The sequence below is a fragment of the Nesoenas mayeri genome (assembly GCF_963082525.1).
Source record: "Nesoenas mayeri genome assembly, chromosome: 1".
NCBI lineage: Eukaryota > Metazoa > Chordata > Aves > Columbiformes > Columbidae > Nesoenas > Nesoenas mayeri.
This window is the reverse complement of record NC_137541.1, coordinates 206,894,668-206,912,296: the sequence shown is the minus strand read 5'-3', so window position 1 is coordinate 206,912,296 and position 17,629 is coordinate 206,894,668. Positions and strand designations below refer to the sequence as shown.

At 40.9% G+C, this 17,629-nt stretch overlaps 1 protein-coding gene across 1 annotated transcript; it reads right to left on the bottom strand.

Moving 5' to 3' along the window:
* Nucleotides 1-480: 480 nt before the first annotated feature.
* EED (embryonic ectoderm development) lies at nt 481-17,415 on the bottom strand (the record flags this gene model as incomplete). The annotated part of the gene is made up of 12 exons (XM_080344853.1): nt 481-700; nt 1,392-1,465; nt 1,883-2,041; nt 2,265-2,370; nt 3,483-3,616; nt 4,555-4,646; nt 6,218-6,299; nt 6,418-6,543; nt 7,300-7,365; nt 8,213-8,305; nt 13,835-13,987; nt 17,287-17,415. 12 exons carry the CDS (start codon nt 17,413-17,415, stop codon nt 574-576), a joined length of 1,341 nt encoding a protein of 446 aa, XP_080200979.1. The 3' UTR covers nt 481-573.
* Between the last annotated feature and the right edge of the window lie 214 nt (nt 17,416-17,629).

Sequence of the window (17,629 nt, the reverse complement as noted above, 5' to 3'; positions counted from 1 at the left end):
CCAAGCGCTGCAGGAGACTCCTGGATTGTTTCTGCTGTGTTGTATCACCAGCAGACATCTGGTAGGTTCAAGTCCCCCCACCATGTTTCTGTGACGGCAACAACATCATGGTTTTTCCAGGCTGAAGGGCCTCGCTAGCACCACATCCTCAAATGTTCATTTATACTTTATTCCTAAGTGCAGCATTTCCTTTGTGTGGTCCCTGGATAATTCTCAATAGCACCATGAGGTTTTCGGTCAGAGCCACACACACATACCAAATTTCTAGCAAGTTACCATGTGTTTATGTGCTAGCTGTACGCAAAATGATTTCATAGGCCCTACGTGAAAACTCTTTGTGGGGAAATAATTAAAATGGACAATTGAGAAAACTTTACAAAAATACTTCTTTTTATTAAAAGCAGCAATTTCAAGCAGAACAATACACAGAATGTAAACATCACTAAGTTCAGCTCCAGCCTGCTGAACCTTCGAGGAAGTCTACACTAAATGCATCTACTGTACTAGCGAGTTAACAGACTATATTATAATTTGAAAATATATTTTCTACTTTGAATTAAGAAAAAAAGTAATTTATCGTAGTCTGTCCCAGCGCCAGATACTGGCATCATCGCACACAGCTATAAGGATACTGCTGTCCCTGCTAAAACTGGTTTGTCGAATGGCAGCAACGCATTTAGGATGAGTAAGAGTCGTACACCTATAAATAAAAGAAAATTATTCAGCTGCAAGGTTAAACGTGCACTGGCCACTGCATTAGGGAGCGCTGCTTCACCAACCTCTTACTTATGGGACCTCGGAGGAGCTGAAGGGTGACAGGATTATGCGCTTTGTGGTGTGGTTTGTATTCCAAACGTGGAATTGGGAAAGCTGTAATTTCCTGTTTGCCCACTGCCATCTCTCATCTTCTCAATTTCATATATATATATATATATATATATAAACATACAAATAGATATATAATACATGGTGTCAAACCGCCTTGCCACACCAGTGAGGAACTGGAAAGCCAAACCTTTACAGCCTCATTACTCAAGTCCTTTCACCTATTTCTCCTTCGTCATGTATTACACCCACCTAGAACATCTTCTCTTAATTGCTTTGTAAATTTTCCACCTAATTAGTTTATAAGCTCTTTGGGGAACAAATTGTCTTTTCCTACATCTACATATGGTACCCAGCACAATCTGACCGGGGCCTGATTTATTAAAGAATAAATCAGTAAAAAATAAACGTTAACCTTCAGGGCATCAGAATGTTTATTTACCTAGTAGTTAAAATGGAAAGTAACTACTACTGTTAGAGAAGTTCTATAGTTATCAGTAAAGGAAAAAAGGAAAGTATCCCAACTCTCTGTCTTGGCAAAAATAAAATTTTTCCAAAGTACTCACTTGGCTTTATGAGGATCCTCTATTTCTAAATCCCAGACATAAAGTTTGCCGACCTGATTGCCCAGAGCAAGCATCTTTAAAAGAAAGTAGAGGATATAGAAGTTTTAAAACACTATCTCAAAAAAAGGAAGTCAGATAAATTGTGTGTAAATGTATAACATGAATCACTTAATTACTTTGTTGGAGGGGCTAGAAATACTATAAAACTCATCTCTTTTCTTCCACTTTATTATCCATCTCTGCAGATTTGGGAGGAAGATACCAGTAAACACACCCATAACAAAAAACATGTATTTAATTGGTGGAACTTCTTCCACCAGGCAGAGCCCAGAACAAAATACCTAGAGCTCCTACAGTTATATATAAAGCCCCTTGCAGCAAATCATTCTGCTCCTTGAAAATCACATGAACCAAGACTTCCCGTGCCCACAAATGGAATCGATTAAAAGTTACGCACCTTCAAACACAGTCAAGTCCAAGCTCACACGTACCTTTTGCCAGAAATCCATGGAAAACCGCATGTACCATATGTCACACTGGCTGTAATCAAATCTCCCAAGTATGGTCACGTTGGACTCACTGGGTTTGATTTTATCTATATCATCTTCCATCTTGCCAGGTTTCCAGCACACAATGGCATTTTCACAAGACTGGGGGGGAAACAATGAAAAAATCATTACTTTTATTTACAATTTATACTGCACATTCGGTCTAACTATAATTATAATCATATATTTATATATAACTATATTTCACCTCGCAGCTTCTGCAATGACATTACAAAAAGCACAACAGAAAATCTCCGTCATTACTGTTTAAAATCCTTGAAATAAGCAAATAAGAGTAACATAGCTGAAAATGCTGCGACATTACCTTGGAAAGAATTAGATCTCCCAACCATCGTACACAGTCAACATAGTTTCTATGTATGTCTCTCGTAGAGAAGTCAGGAAAGTGAATTTTCTGCGAAATAAAAGGCCTACGGAGAAAATTGCCAAATGAGTTCCAAAGAAATACAGAAGCACATGCCTAATTTTCAACGGCTGGTTTTAAGATGTTAAAAGGACAAGCCTGGCTTTTTTTTGTTGTTTTAACAGTTTCATAACAAAGTTGATTTTGTATGTTGTTTCGTTGCTTCTTTGGGCTTGTTTGTTTTTTTAAATAATGGGAACAGTCCCTGTTTTCATCCTCATTCCTAATGAAATAACGTTTCCCACTGTACCAGACTGTGCAGAGACAGTGCTAAACAAAACCACTCCTTCAGCTGCTGAATGCAGCTTCCATTGCCAAATACTTCAAGACCTAATTAAAGCTCAGTTTTCCTGATGCTGCTTCTGCAACATCTGAACAGTTAAACAGAACAGCACACTAAAAAAACCCCACGATTTTTTAAAAAGCACGCTAAAAAGAAGCATCATTTAATATTTGGTAACATTACCAAAAAAAGCGAGAGTATTTTCACAGCTAGTCTCATTGCTGAGCATGTTCAGTGTGTTTTAGACTCTTCAATTCTCTCAATGGTTAAACTGGAAGTTAAGATTAAAAAGTTGATGAACTTCATAAAGGAGGATTTCTCTATCACGTATCTAATTGCTATGTTTACTTGACAATTTATTCATATCTGAGGCCAGATCAGAGAATGATGAATATTAAAGATCATATTACATAAACAGTTTTGTCCCCACCCCAGAGTCCAATAGCAGATACAATAATTAGTAATAAATACCCAATATAAAACTATCTGTGATATTTAATTACAGGTTTGATTCCTTCCTAGAAATGTTGAGGTAAGAGAAAGAAAAGCCACTGACATCTCAAAACACAGTGAAATACAAGCTTTAATTAAGGATAAAGTATTTTCTAGACATGCAGATAAGAAACAATTAAGATACTCAAAAGTGTCAGGAATTTGAATCTGAATTCAGTAAAAATCTACTGAAGCCAACATCAATAAGACAGATTTGGTGTCCAGCACAATCGCCAGGTCACTCACTATCCTCAAGAACTCCCAATTTGGATGCAAATTATCTGGGCCATTGATGAGGATGTTAATGTTTTGCAAAGACAGCCAAGAAGATGAAGACGACATACCTGTTGGTTTTATTTGGGTTGTACTCATAAGACTCTTTGATGGCGTTTATCATTCTCTTGGAATTAATTCTCCAGAGTTTGAGAGAGTGATCCATCCCACAGGACATGATTTTTTCACCGAGAAGGTCATAATCCTACGTATATGAAATAATTTTGAGGACCCCCAGCCTAAGCTGCATCACAGCTACTCAGATTTCATTCCATCATTTCCATCAAAACAGCATTTTCTGTGCAGAGAATGCAATAAAGCTGCATATTTCAAAGAGAAAAATGCTGACAACCTAAATCCTGCTCACTGCAAAGAAGCACGGTATCTTAATAATTATATTTACTCTTTCTCAAGAAAGAGAGGTATACTCAACAGCGTTGACGGACAATGAATCTACTGCTAGTGCTTCCTCCTCAGTAAATTCCCTAATTTTCATTTTATGGAGCAACTTTGGCAGGATTCCAGGGCTGTGACAAGGGTGATGACTATTTACAACCACAAGAGAGTAAGACAGTGTCGGGTATCATATAGATCCACCCCTCACCTTCCAGGTCACACACTAGGAATGGAAATAGTTCTTAAGAGCAGCGTATTAAAAGTCAACTGTTCTAGCTGGGACTTGCTGGGTACCAGTGTCTGTTGACAGCCACTGAAGAGCAGCGTAACTCACCTGAAACAACTTATTTCCTTCACTACCATGTCTCTGAAGGTTTATTTGCTCTTGCTGCTTTGGCTTGATAAGACCTCAAGAACTTCAAATGTGGGACCATAGTGAAAACGTTTTATTCTTTCTAGCCCCACTGAGCTCTATTTTGTTTACTTCTAGGCTGCACTGTGAGAAAACCAGCTACTGAAACATATAGAAAGTGAACACCTGTCCTGTATATTAAGAGGTGGTCAGTTCAATCAAACTACTGTAGTTTTAAACTTGTCTATCCCCTTCAAACAGTATATATGCACTTCAGAGAACTTTTTAAAAGTAGGTATAATATCAAAACAGTGCACAAGAGGATAAAAAGTTGTATATTGTACGCTTACTACCCTCTGTAAATCTAAATCACTGCCCCACAGTCTTCCACTTACTGCACTTAACACCTCATCCCTGTGCCCTTCTACTCCTCCAAATATTGCAACCAGCGTGTCTGTCTGGATGTTCCACAGTCTCAATGCATGATCTATAAAGAACAAATAAAATTACATGCTGCTTTTTATATGTACATATGAATAATATATTTCAGCTTAACCACTTTCAACAACAGGTGTTCATGTAAACATCAAAAAGGCACTTAATTCTTCTTCACTCTTTAGAAACAACGGGACTGCATTAACTAGAATTGCCATTACAACTAAACTACTGTTAAAGTAATTCTGTAATTGAGAAAGTTTGCCCACCCCCCTCCCCTAGAGCCAGCTTCTAGCAAAAATAAACTTGGATCTTTAGATCATCCAAAAAGCAGAGTCTGATCTTGGACAAGTATGTTTTTATCCAGTCCTATCTCAAAAATAATTGTATATACCAAAAAAACCCACTAGAATTCCTTTCAGCCATTCTTACATCAGCATTCAGAGAAGTTTTGATTTTCCATTTTCTTAGTCTTTAAAATATTATTCTTCACGAACCACAGACTGTAGTGATGGGAAAAACTATTTCTATGAACAATATGTACTCCAAATTCAATGGGGCTAATCCACTTGTTTAAAGAAGGTTTTAACAATTTCCAATGAAGAACTTCTAGTGTTTTTCCTATTGGGAAATGGGAATTTCTAGTGTGTTCCCCTTTTGGATTCCACAAGTACACTGCACTGAAATACAGCAACACCAACTGGAAGGCCACACACTCCCAAATATCTTCCTATTTTATTATTCATCTCTCGGCCAAGCAGTTCTGAAACTCCAATATTCTCCTGCCTCGTTCCCTCTCGGAGATAGTACCAGGTTCAGAGACTGCACATTGAAACTTGCAGTACTATGGCTGATGGCAAAATGTGATTAAAAAGAGAACCCCAAAAATATGCAGAACACAAGGACTTCACAGCACAAGTTTGACAGCTGCAACAATCAGAGAGGCTCCCAACTCCTATTCTCATGGAGTTTCATCAGTGAGACCAAATATACTGAAGTCAAAAGTGCCCTTATGTGAATGTTCCCAACTCCAGCGGTCCAGAAGGTTTGCTCTTATGGCAGATCAAGTATCCCCTTCCCTAACAGAACAGTCACAATTAGGAAGCTGTGACTGTTGAGACGTTCTGGACAAGCCCATAAGACACCACACCAAAAACTCACTTCTCCCTTCACTAATACACTTTTTACACAAAGCCCAATTAAAGCCAGAGCTGCTCCTGAGCGACCGAGAATCAAATTTTCCCCCATGAACACAGCAGTGAATGTTGTCTGTGACACCAAGATATTCCCACTAGATGGCAACAAGATTCAACAACTGAAAAAAATGTAACTCAGCTGTTAGAAAGGAGAGAGAGACCCCAATGCTCATGTTTCTTCTTTCCTAAAAGCAGCACTGTTCACAATCCCTTTGCACCACAGGAGTTATGTTTATTGTAGACCATGGATTTAATTACCTACAAGATATATCGCCACAAAAGAGGAAGATTTACTCTCGACTTTCAAGGTAAACTTGTTCAGTGCCACTTATTAAAAAAATTCATGGAGGTTTTGGCCATTTTCAAGACCAAAATCCAATCCAAAGTATCCTGATACACACAAAAACAAAAGAGGTTTTTTCCTCACCTTTGCTTACAGATAAAAGGAGATTCGGATCTCTCGGATGGAATTTCAGTTCATTGATTGCATTTCCATGGCCCACGTAGTGCTGGGATAGAATTCAGAGACCAAGTTATCATTTCCCCTCACATTTAGATGTATTTAGAAGACATAGGTTTCACGCCTTATTGAAACACAAGCTGTATCTCAGAGTTCTGAGCGCTCACCTTTATGCACTGCATTGTAATAGGATTAATTATCCTAATAATACCCCTGGACCCTGCCACGGCCAGAAGGGGATGGCTTGTGTTGCTGTCATATGTCCACGCGCAGGTGTAGAAATTTTCATCTGCCTAAAACATCTTACATTAAGGAACACAGAAAGAAACAGGAGTCGGGTTTTTTCGTTTTGTTTGCTTTTTTAAACACTGAGGGGTTTCTTAAGTAAACTTGTTGCTGATTTACACAAGTGCCCAAGAGTCTCTACTGGATCCAACAGGAAAAAAGATTCATATTTGATTATACATCTGCAAATATAAGAAACATCACCTTTTCTATAGAGGCCAATTCCCTGACGCCTGTTCCATACCATAAAAGGGAACACCATCCCTCCCTTGTCATCGGTTTTCAACCTTTTTTGCCAAAACATCCAAAAACTGGGACTAAATGAGGATAAATCAAGACTTGAGTTCACAAGTTATTGACTGGTATACTGCAAATGATCAACACAAGTTACTGGACTTCAGAGCATGAATCTGAATTCTTAGGCTTTAAACCCGGTTTCAGTTCACAGGGAAGCTCAGACCACTGTAAAACAGCAAATGTGAAACTTTACACAAATATTAGTGTTGGGAAGATTAAACGGATGGAGAATCAGCTTTCAAGTATTTTAATATGGCATGTTCCATGAGTCTGCGTTTTTAGTATTTTTTTAATAGGAGGGACTCTAGGATGTGGGAAAGAGGTAAGACTTGGACCTAACATAAGGAATGTGCTATGTGAGCGAAGTATTAAATCACAGACAAAACCCTCATATGCTTTTCCCTGCAAAGACTCTTCATTTTTGGTAAAGAGGAAGGAAACGAGTGGCTTTTTAACTTAAAGGATACGTCAGCATCCACATAGGACTGCAACAGCCGGATCTCTCCTTGGGAATGACATTCATATAAAGTAACCTGAAGGGAAAAAAAAAAAAGGGAAAGGCTGCTGCTTCTTTGTGATATTTCAAAAAGCAATCACATGCACCTGTGGACTGATTTCTTGATGGGGAACAGTTGCATGTCTTTATGGTTTAGATCGCATCCATCATCTGTTCCCACCAGGTGGAAATGGTTTGATAAAAGGATGCTCACAGCAGTTGTACTAAAGCATCACTCCAGGACCTGTCAGCAGTCCTTCCCAGATATCAAAATCTATTATTTGAATTGTCTCAGTAAGGTTAAAGTCTATTTAGAATTAGTTACTCCAACCATCTCTAACATGAGTTGGTCTTTTAATGAGCTTCTGATACCTTGTTTAATCTTAGTTTAGCACTTTTGGTAACTGTCAGGTGGAACAAACCTGGAAATTAAAGCTTGTTGTTTATTCACAGCTCTTGCATAGAACGCATTTGAGGAGTTATTTTCATGACACACATCCTTCTTCAGAAAAAGCCTATAAATTCACTCCACACAGGCCATTATTTAGCTACTGAGCTGCCTGGCATCATTGCAGACATGTATCCTATTTTAGACCATACCACCTTTTGGAAACAATAACATCTCTGAAGAGTAATTTTAATGCAAAGTTACATTTCTTCACCTCTCTTCCTTATCCCATGTTTATATTACTGAATGATTTTCTTCTTTATAGGCTAATTCCCAAATAGCTAACACATGACTTCATAAAACAATCCAGAGGATGCAACTCTCCCAGATAACAGATGCTACATGCGTCAGAAATAAAGCTTTCTGGATGAAATAAAAAAAAAGAATGCAAGCAGAACCGCACAGAAAGGCTGAGAGTTAAAAACAGATTACTCACTCTGTTGCTCCCTACAGTGGCAAATACAAGGGGATCACCTTCTTTACTGTGCCAGTTAAACTGGACTCCAAACAAAGGCTGACCATGGTCCTCCTGTAGATGTAAAGTAAAATTAGGGACAAAAAAACCAAACATACACAAAAACCACAGACATATTATTTCTGTGAAATTCAGCTGTAGTGGTCATCAGTTTAACTCATATGTTTTCCTCCTCAAACTACTAAGTTGACATCCAGTATCATTTCACATGGTGATCAGTTAAAAAGAACAGTTTTGTAACATCACATTTTAACTTGGCTGTCTTAAGGGAGGTTAAAGGAATATTCTGTGCTTCCCACCCCTCTGCTTTTAAAAAGTCAAGGGGAAGAACTGTTGTCTCACTGTGGTGGCCAGAAGCTGGCAGAACTCCTCAGTTATATCTGCAGTCCCACTACTTTGTTTTGCAATTTTCAGCAAATCAACCTCTGCATCTAAGGCCACATCTATATGCCTTTTCTATTGTTGTAATTACTTCCACACAAGGATTTACAACTTCACAGAGGTGTATTATTAAGACAGAGAAGAATTACACTGGCGTAAGGGTGGAGGATGGCCAAATTTAGCTATTACATCACAGTTAGGTCTTGCAACTCTGCCACGGACACAACGAACTCTCTCCAGCGTGTCACAATGCTGTAGCAAAGTTCATGTCTACAAAGTGTCTTCAGATCGCCTTCACAAACAGCTACCACAGAAATGCCGAGTATTATTTTTATACAGCTTACATCAGAAAGGAAAAAAAATAATAATAAAAAAAGCAGATATGTTTATGAATTGTGATGAATATGGTGGTGCTTGTTAATAATTGATAACAGTATTTTGGCCTGTCCTGACAGGATGTTTTCAGCAAGAATAATGTTCATGAAAGTGCCTCCCCACGGGGGACTGTCTGGGACACTGTGGGCAGGAAGGAAACGTCTCATGACGGCTGCTCAGCAGCCTTCAAATGGCACCGCTTCAGAGACCAGCCCAGAAATATCAGCCTTGGCCTGTCCAAGAACCAAAGAATAAATGTGAGGAGTGGGTGTGGGTGGGGAGTCCAACACTATTCAGAAAAATACAATTAAGGAAGTCTGGAAGAATTTAAAATAGCATTATTTACTGGGAAAGGCAAATTGTGTTACTAACAGACACAGCTAGAAGAGCTAGAAAGAGAAGGGAGAAAATCCTTCAGAGATGAAAGCCCTCCTGCACCTGTTAAAAAGAGCTAATAACTTTCAAAGCTGAATACAGATTTAAAAGAATTGTTCAAACTTTAACTCGAAGTATTACCTGTCGTAACATGAAAGAACAAAGCAGTGGCTTTATGTGGTGAGGGGTATGGGATATTAGCAAAGGGAAAAGTAGCAAGGTTATTAGTGACCCCATGACAGAGGGAAGAAGCAGGTATTCGGCATCTGTAAAGCATTATATTTTAATTAGAGAGGAAGAATGAGGAAAACTGTATGCCATAAAATTGCACACACAAGGCCATGATTTTTAGTGCTCAACAAAGCTACAAATTTTACTTTCTAAGCTTATTTTTGGAGTGTATTTAACTCTTGAAGAGAATGGCTGAGAGGTCAATTACAGAATACTTTAAAAAAAACGAGAAATTCACTAATAATTAGTTGGTTTTGAATTTCTGTGTGAAAGAGTTCATTATGTTGAATATTGAGGACTTTCCACATACTGCATTAAGATAACACAGGTAAAACACAGCAATTCTTACTGCTTTATCACAGAGATGTATTAGCAGCTTTTGCACTTGTTTCTCTGGAATAATCTTGTTGTCATGTACACTGTTTCTGATAAATTTAGTGAAATGGGAAAAGTGAAGAGGAAGATGTTTCTCTCCCCTCAAAATAGGATATTTTTCCAGCGTAATTTGTGATAAGTTTGTGATTTTTTTAAGTAGGACCCAGACTAGGGCGATGCAAAGAGATCCAAGAGAGGGCTATAGTGTTTCTATATTTGAGTATTTACCTAAAGTATTTAGTAAGCTTTTCAAAGACAACCTATTTTGCTGGAAAAATTACTCTGTGAGACAAACTTCTTTAGACTACTTATGTCAATACATTCCTCACGTCAAGTGCTACAACCCCCAAGAGCCTGACTGTACATACTTCAGCTTTTCTGGTGTTTAAGAATGAAGTAGTGAGATAGAGGCTCTTGCAGGAACTCACTATCTGAAGAAGTTCTGCTCACCTCATTTAAACTACCATCATCCTCACCGGTTAGAGACAGCCCATAGGTATTTTAATAACACCTCTCTGCTCTAATTTTTGTCTCGAGTGCTAAACAATGAAGCATGTTTTTAAAAGCGTTACGCTTTTAGGTGCTGCACATTACAGTTATCCTGAGATGCCAAGTATGTCACACAAAGCTGACCACTGTTTGTACAAACAGAAGAATGACCCCGATGCTGGTCCAACAGCAAAACTGTGAAATGCCATCTTGACCCTGGTACAAATAAAGGGCACAAAACCCAAAGTACTCACGTTCTTCCTGCACCAGAGGAAGGCGGCAGAGGAGAAAATAGGTCTACATTTGTTACAAAAGCAAATAAATAAATAATCAATGGTTGGTTATCATAGAATGCCCCGAGTTGGAAGGGACCCACAAGGATCAACAAGTCCAACTCTTAAAGTTCTGCCTTTACTAAACACCAACTCAGGTTCAGTCAGACAGTAAGACCAGACCTGTTTTTAGACTGAAGGCAGTGAAGTAAATACTACGCCAACACAAAAAGTAATCACCTGCAACTACATGAACACATTTTAATACGCGCCCACTCACACTGCCAGTGGGGAACGAGCTGACCAGTCGCGCGTTTGCAGTTCCCAGAAGTGGACGCAAGCGGTTTTAGGCAGGGGTTTTAGTTACCTCTCCTTCACACATCAACAAGCTAGAATGTTGCATGTGGCTGGTTACCGCTCCCCAGCTCAGGGGACAGCAAGTGGAAGCTGAGAGAGAGACAACACAGGATTGCTGCCCACCACTGAGTCACACCCTCAGCAAGAGCAAAGGGCACAGCAAATAACAGCTTTGTTTTAAAGGGAGCACATGAAAGCAGAACACACGCAGTTCTTTGTTGGAAGATCTATAAGCAAAATGTATACCGGTATATGTGAAGATGTGCGTCTGTTAGCCGTATATGCTCATTTATAAACTACATTTCCATTCAGCCCACAGAGAGCAAAGAGTTTTTCAGTACACCTTGCAGTAACCTAGTACTGCAAAAAGCAAAAAAAAAAAGGCAGCGTTTTATTTCCTGTCATCTTCCAAGTTATATTTTTGTTTTCCTCATGCTTAAATTTCAACCAAAATAACTTCGACAGTAGTGTTTAAAAGGCATATTTAGCAAGCACTGAGTTTTTCAGGCTGAATCATAATCATTTACCATTAAAAGAGACAGTAACAGCCATATTTCTGTTTCCCCAAGGAAAAGTGAAAAGCAAAATAAGAAGGAAAAATAAGAGTGGGAAAGTGGAAAAGCACATGATCTCTATATCCCTAAAAAATATTAGAATCTATTTCCCTGTCTTTACGTACTGACTCTTCATTAATTTCAGTACATGCACCTGGCAGCATAGTTCAAAGACATATAAAATATGGGATATATGATGTAATATCCAAAGAGTCACAAGTGTTTTTTCTGAACCCATATACAACATTGAATCGTTAAGAGTTTATCCCCACAGGATCTGCAAAATTGGTATGGAAGAACAGTAGTGATACTGTGAACAGGAAAAAGAGAGGCTTCCTCAAACATGAAGTAAAAACAAGTTACCAAATTTGGCTGCTACCTAGTCTTTGTATTGTCATGCACGTTTATTTATATTACCATTAATTGCAGTTCAAAGATAAATGGGGAAAAAAAATATAATAAAAATATTCCACTCAGCTGAAATGCTACATTTACTCCTTCACAGCTTGATTCCACTTGCATGGGAATCTGGTCCCAGGCCCCAATCCAAATCCGCAGAATTCAGGGATTAATTAACTTTATAGGGTGGTCTTTTGAGTCACCCTATAGTGGGCCTTGGCATGAAACAGGGGTGAGGGAAATGTTCTGTTTTCCCAGAATACACTTGAAAAGCACTAACCCCTTTGGAATATTTGGTCTGCGGACAGAAAACAAATAGGCTTAGCAAAACTCAGAACTTGTTAAACATTTTGTGCGCAGACAGGCTCACGCCTGTGTTTCAGGTATGACTCGAAGCCACAAAAAGCACCATCTGTGGGTGAGCGAAAATGAACTTCCCTTCCTCCTACATCCTGAAATGACTGGAGATAATTTTTATACTTAAAAAAAAAAAAACAAAACCACATTAAGATCAACTTGTTTCCCAGATAGTTTTGTCAGCATAACTTCACATCGCAGTTTCTCCAGTGGCAACGCTCACTTAGGAGTTTTCCATGCTGCAAACCTCTCAGCTGCCCCAGCATTTCAGCCAGGGAGTCTGAAGCCGAAGTTCAGAAACAGCCACATCAGCACAGCTCAACAGTTTTGTGTGGGGGAACGACAGAAAACTCCGAAAGCAATTCTGCAGAAAATATCACTACGGAGCTGCACACATCCTCTTGTTAGCGAAATATGAAGTTTAACAAAACTCTCATCTTGTTGCAGATGTAATCTTTTCTTTATTTAGAAATCTTATTAAAATTAGATCAGATGGCATGTTTACAGCTTTTGGCACATAAATATCCCACACAAGGCAGGGGAATGAAAAAACAACATCCTGACAGTGTAAAAGAATCAAAAAGAAAATTCATTCAGTTCACCATAGTCTGCTACCAGTGCAGAAGAAAACAACAATACCTTAAAACACAAGAACAGGGAGAAAAGACCACAAATCTACATCCCTTAATACCATCAGTGGGAAGATAAATATGACCTAGATCAGGTGCAAACACATAATCACAACACTCACGATAAATTAACCTAATTGAGCTATATAGCATTTATGACAACTGCCAGAGAACAGAAAATAGCTGATCTGGTAAGTGTAAGGAAAAAATACATCAAGATTTTTGGGTTGGTGTTCTGGCTTTGTTTATTGGTGTTTGGGGTTTTTTTTGTTGTTGTTTTTGGGGGTTTTGTGGGGTTTTTTGTTTGCTTGTTTGTGCTGGGGTTGTTTTCCATTTGATTTGTTTCTTGGCTTTGGTGTTTTAATTTTTTGTTGCTTCAAATAAATTTCATCAGGTAGCAAAATCTGTACAGGTTCTGTGCTTTGCATCAAGTTGTCACAGGTTTTATTTCCTTTGGAATTCGTTAATCCAGTTTCTTATCTTTATGTCAAGCAAATACAGCTTCAATTAAATACGTAATTATAACATATCACACATAACTTTGCAAACCTGTACAAAAATCAGGTTAATCACGGCTCTACCTACTGTTTCCTATTTCTCAGTATACTTTTTCTTCAAAACTTCAGCTATTCCAAATAAAAAGGTACTTTCTTCATAACATACATACATAACTGTATACGTATATAGATATTTAAAAATACTAATCTTGACACTGTCTCCCAGTCAACACCAACATTACAGACAGCAAGTGGTACCCAGCATTCTCATATTGAGCTTACACATACCTACCTTTAGGCTATTTACACATTTGAAGGAATATTTGCACTTCTTTGACTTCCATTTGCCTTTCCCCCAGCTTTTCCTTCCCGGCGCATTAGGAGTGTTTGTTGGCGTGTCAGGGCGTTCGGTGTTAGTACCACTTTCAATGCTAACGGCATCATCCTGAAAACAGGCAAATTATATAGAATGTAATAAAGATATCATTAACTGCTCTATAAATTCAACTAATTTTGGAGCACTTGGCCTTTTCGCTTTTTCTTGTCCTCCATAAGCACAGATCTCCTAGAACTTGGTGTTGGTTTAGATTCACATATTTAAATCTATTACTAACATAACAGCATTCCTCCCTAGGAACAGAACATGAGTCACACGAGGACTAATCCAAGGGGGACAGACATGAACTGTGATCTAGTGAAGTTTCTTCAGAATACTAGTAGCTTTTCTCTTAAGAAAACGTCTAAAGTGGTTTCTTTTCACTAGAAAGTGACTTTGACGTAGATGAAATGAGTACTATTGAAGTGCTGAAGGAAGAGGTTGTTTGCGTAAAAACATTATGCTTTGCCATACCAAGAATCTAATTGTTCTGAGAGACTTTTGGACACCATCACCAGCATTGGGCACAGCACAGCTCTGCAGCAAGTCAGCACTGCCATTAGAAGACGAACTTTCACCCCTCCCTCCTGCTCCTTTCTACAGATACTTAATTCAACTAAAAGCCAGGGAAAAAAAAAAAATAGCTGGCCCTCTAACCATCAGCTGCCAGAGCTATGGTAAGGATGGGGAGAACTGAAAAAAAGGGGTGCACAAAACAACCCACCCAGTTGCTGAGCAGTTTTAGATCAGCTTTGGACAATAAAGAGCAACTACAATTTCATATCTAGTCTGGCTGCAGGACACTACCTAAAATGACATTTCTATTCTCTGCATCACCCATCACGGTACACAACTTCACCTGCGCTGTAACTGGCAACCCTGTGCTTCCATAGAAGTGAGTTCAACTTGTTAAAAATCAATTTTTATTTCTTTTTCTGGCAAGGCAGTTTCTTCACTTTTCATCAGATTAGTGGGGGAAACAACTCATCTCAATGCCACGTGATTTCCAGACCTGAACTGAAAAAGACAGAGGCAGACAACAGCCTGTCACTGAAGAAGATTAAGTGTAACATGAAACTGCATCAGGAACTCCACGAGGAATACAGAATAAGGTCAACTACAAACATTAATACACCAATTCTTTGTCCCAGTTTCATACCTGTTTCATCAGATGCCAGTAAAACTGTACTGGTCTTTGGTTGCCCAACAACTCTGAAAATCAGGACATCAAGAGGAGAAAAAGGTAAAAAGACAACACTGCCCAAACCTGAAGTCATTCCCTTCACGTTGCACCCCTACAAGAGCCAACCTCCCCAAATACATATAACCAAGTTCAACAATTCTTACACTTCCTAGTTTTTTCTCCTTTACTCTACGGAATTTCAGAGCTTGCCAAATTCTCATCTCCCAAGCACACTTGCTGTAATACTTCACATAACTGAAGTCTTCTCTGGACTGGTCAGATATTGTCAATATAAGAACACCAGGTACCTGGTACGATGCAACTACACCGAGTAACTACAACATAACCAACAAACTTGCACCCAGGATAACCTGTGAAACAAAATACATCCTTTCTCCAAATGAACACTATTATGCCAACTTTTAAACAGAATCCTTATCTTCCACCTCTGTGACAAGTCACGTTTTCAGAAACCAGACAGCCATGGTCACCGATACCCTACAACAGACACCGAACCAACCCTGAACGTCTTCGTCACCGAATTACACCTGCATCCACAAGTGCCGCAGTCCCCACTCAGTAACTATGTAAAATGGCTGCTAGATACCTTAGATGAAGTTTATCTTTCAAGTGTAAAGCTGTGCTCCATCAATCACATCACCTTTGTTCCAAGCACTTGGTTTTTGTAGAATCACAGAATGTCAGGGATTGGAAGGGACCTTGAAAGATCATCCAGTCCAGTCCCCCTGCCAGATGAGGTTACACAGGAATGTGTCCAGGTGGGTTTGAATGTCTGCAGAGAAGGAGACTCCACAACCTCCCTGGGCAGCCTGTTCCAGGCTCTGTTACCCTCACTAAGAAGAAGCTTCTTCTCATATTTAACTGGAACCTCCGTGTTCCAGTTTGTACCCATCGCCCCTTGTCCTAGCATTGGTTGTCACCGAGAAGAGCCTGGCTCCATCCTCATGACACTCACCCTTTACGTATTTATAAACATTAAGGAGGTCACCCCTCAGTCTCCTCTTCTCCAAGCTAAAGAGCCCTAGCTCCCTCAGCCTTTCCTCACACGAGATGCTTCACTCCCTTCAGCATCTTTGTTGCCCTACGCTGGACCCTCTCCAGCAGTTCCCTGTCCTGCTGGAACTGAGGGGCCCACAACTGGACACAATATTCCAGATGTGGTCTCACCAGGGCAGAGTAGAGGGGCAGGAGAACCTCTCTGAACTACTGACCACCCCCCTTCTAATACACCCCAGGATGCCATTGTCCTTCCTGGCCACAAGGGCACAGTGCTGGCTAATGGTCACCCTGCTGTCCACCAGGACCCCCAGGTCCCTTTCCCCTACACTGCTCTCTAATAGACCATTCCCCAGCTTATACTGGAACCTGGGGTTGTTCCTACCCAGATGCAAAACTCTACGCTTTCCCTTGTTATATTTCATTATTTTGTTCCCCAAAACTTTGCCCAACTTTGCGATCCCAGCCCTGAGTCCCTGTGCCTCCCGCCACTGACAGGAGCCCCCGAGCTCCATTCCTGCTCAACCACCACAGGGCTGCACAGGTAAATTTACACTGTGTGTTAGTGATGAAGATTGGAACAGGCTCCCCAGGGCTGTGGTAGAGTCACCATCCCTGGAGGGGTTTAAAAGGTGTTTAGACGACGTTCTTAAGGATATGGTTTAGTGCTAGAGCTAGGTTAGGGTTGGACTCAATGATCCTGAGGGTCTCTTCCAACTGAAATGATCCTACGACATTAACTGTGAGAAAGATGGAAAAATTTTGCTGTTTTGCAGCAAAAAAAGAGCGTGACATTTCGAAGCTGACTTTGAAACAGAGACCCGCTCAGAGTTTGGGCCTCGAATCCTCCTTCACCCACATGAAAGAAAAGCGAGTGTCTGTCCCCCGGACTCACCGGGCTCTCCCACCGGGGGCCTCTCTCTAACGGCCCGAGGCGGGCGGGCTGACACCCTCCTCCCCCTCCTCACCCTCATCCCGCCCGGGATGCGCCCCGGCGGGCTCGAACCCGCGGACACCCGAGCGGGGCCGGTCCGGGAGGCGCCCCCCCCGCTTCGCCTCAGCGCTCCCGCCCGCCCGCCCGCCCCCGGCGCGAGGCCCCGCGCTCCCGCCTCACCGCCCCTCCCCCCCCCCCCCCCGCTCCACCCGCTTCTCCCCCGCCCGCTCTCACGTTCTCGTCGCCGGACAGATCCCCGGGGTTACTGTTCTCGTCGCTGCTCAGCTTCTGCTTCTTCGCCGGCATCTCACCCCCCGCTCCCGCCGATGCTGCCGCCGCCGGGGCTTCTCCCCGCTCAGACATCTTCCCCGCCCCCCAACCCCGCCACGCAGCCGCAAAGCGCGGACGGGGAGGTCGAAACTCCTGCCGTAAAGCAGACCCGCGCCCCGTTCCCCGGCTGGGGAGCTGGGAGCTGCCACACTGCTGAAAAAGCGCCTTTCCCGCGCCCGGCGGCGCGCGGCGCCTCAGGGGCCGCTGGCTGAGGGGAGGGGGCGGTCTCGGCTCGGGTGTTAAATTA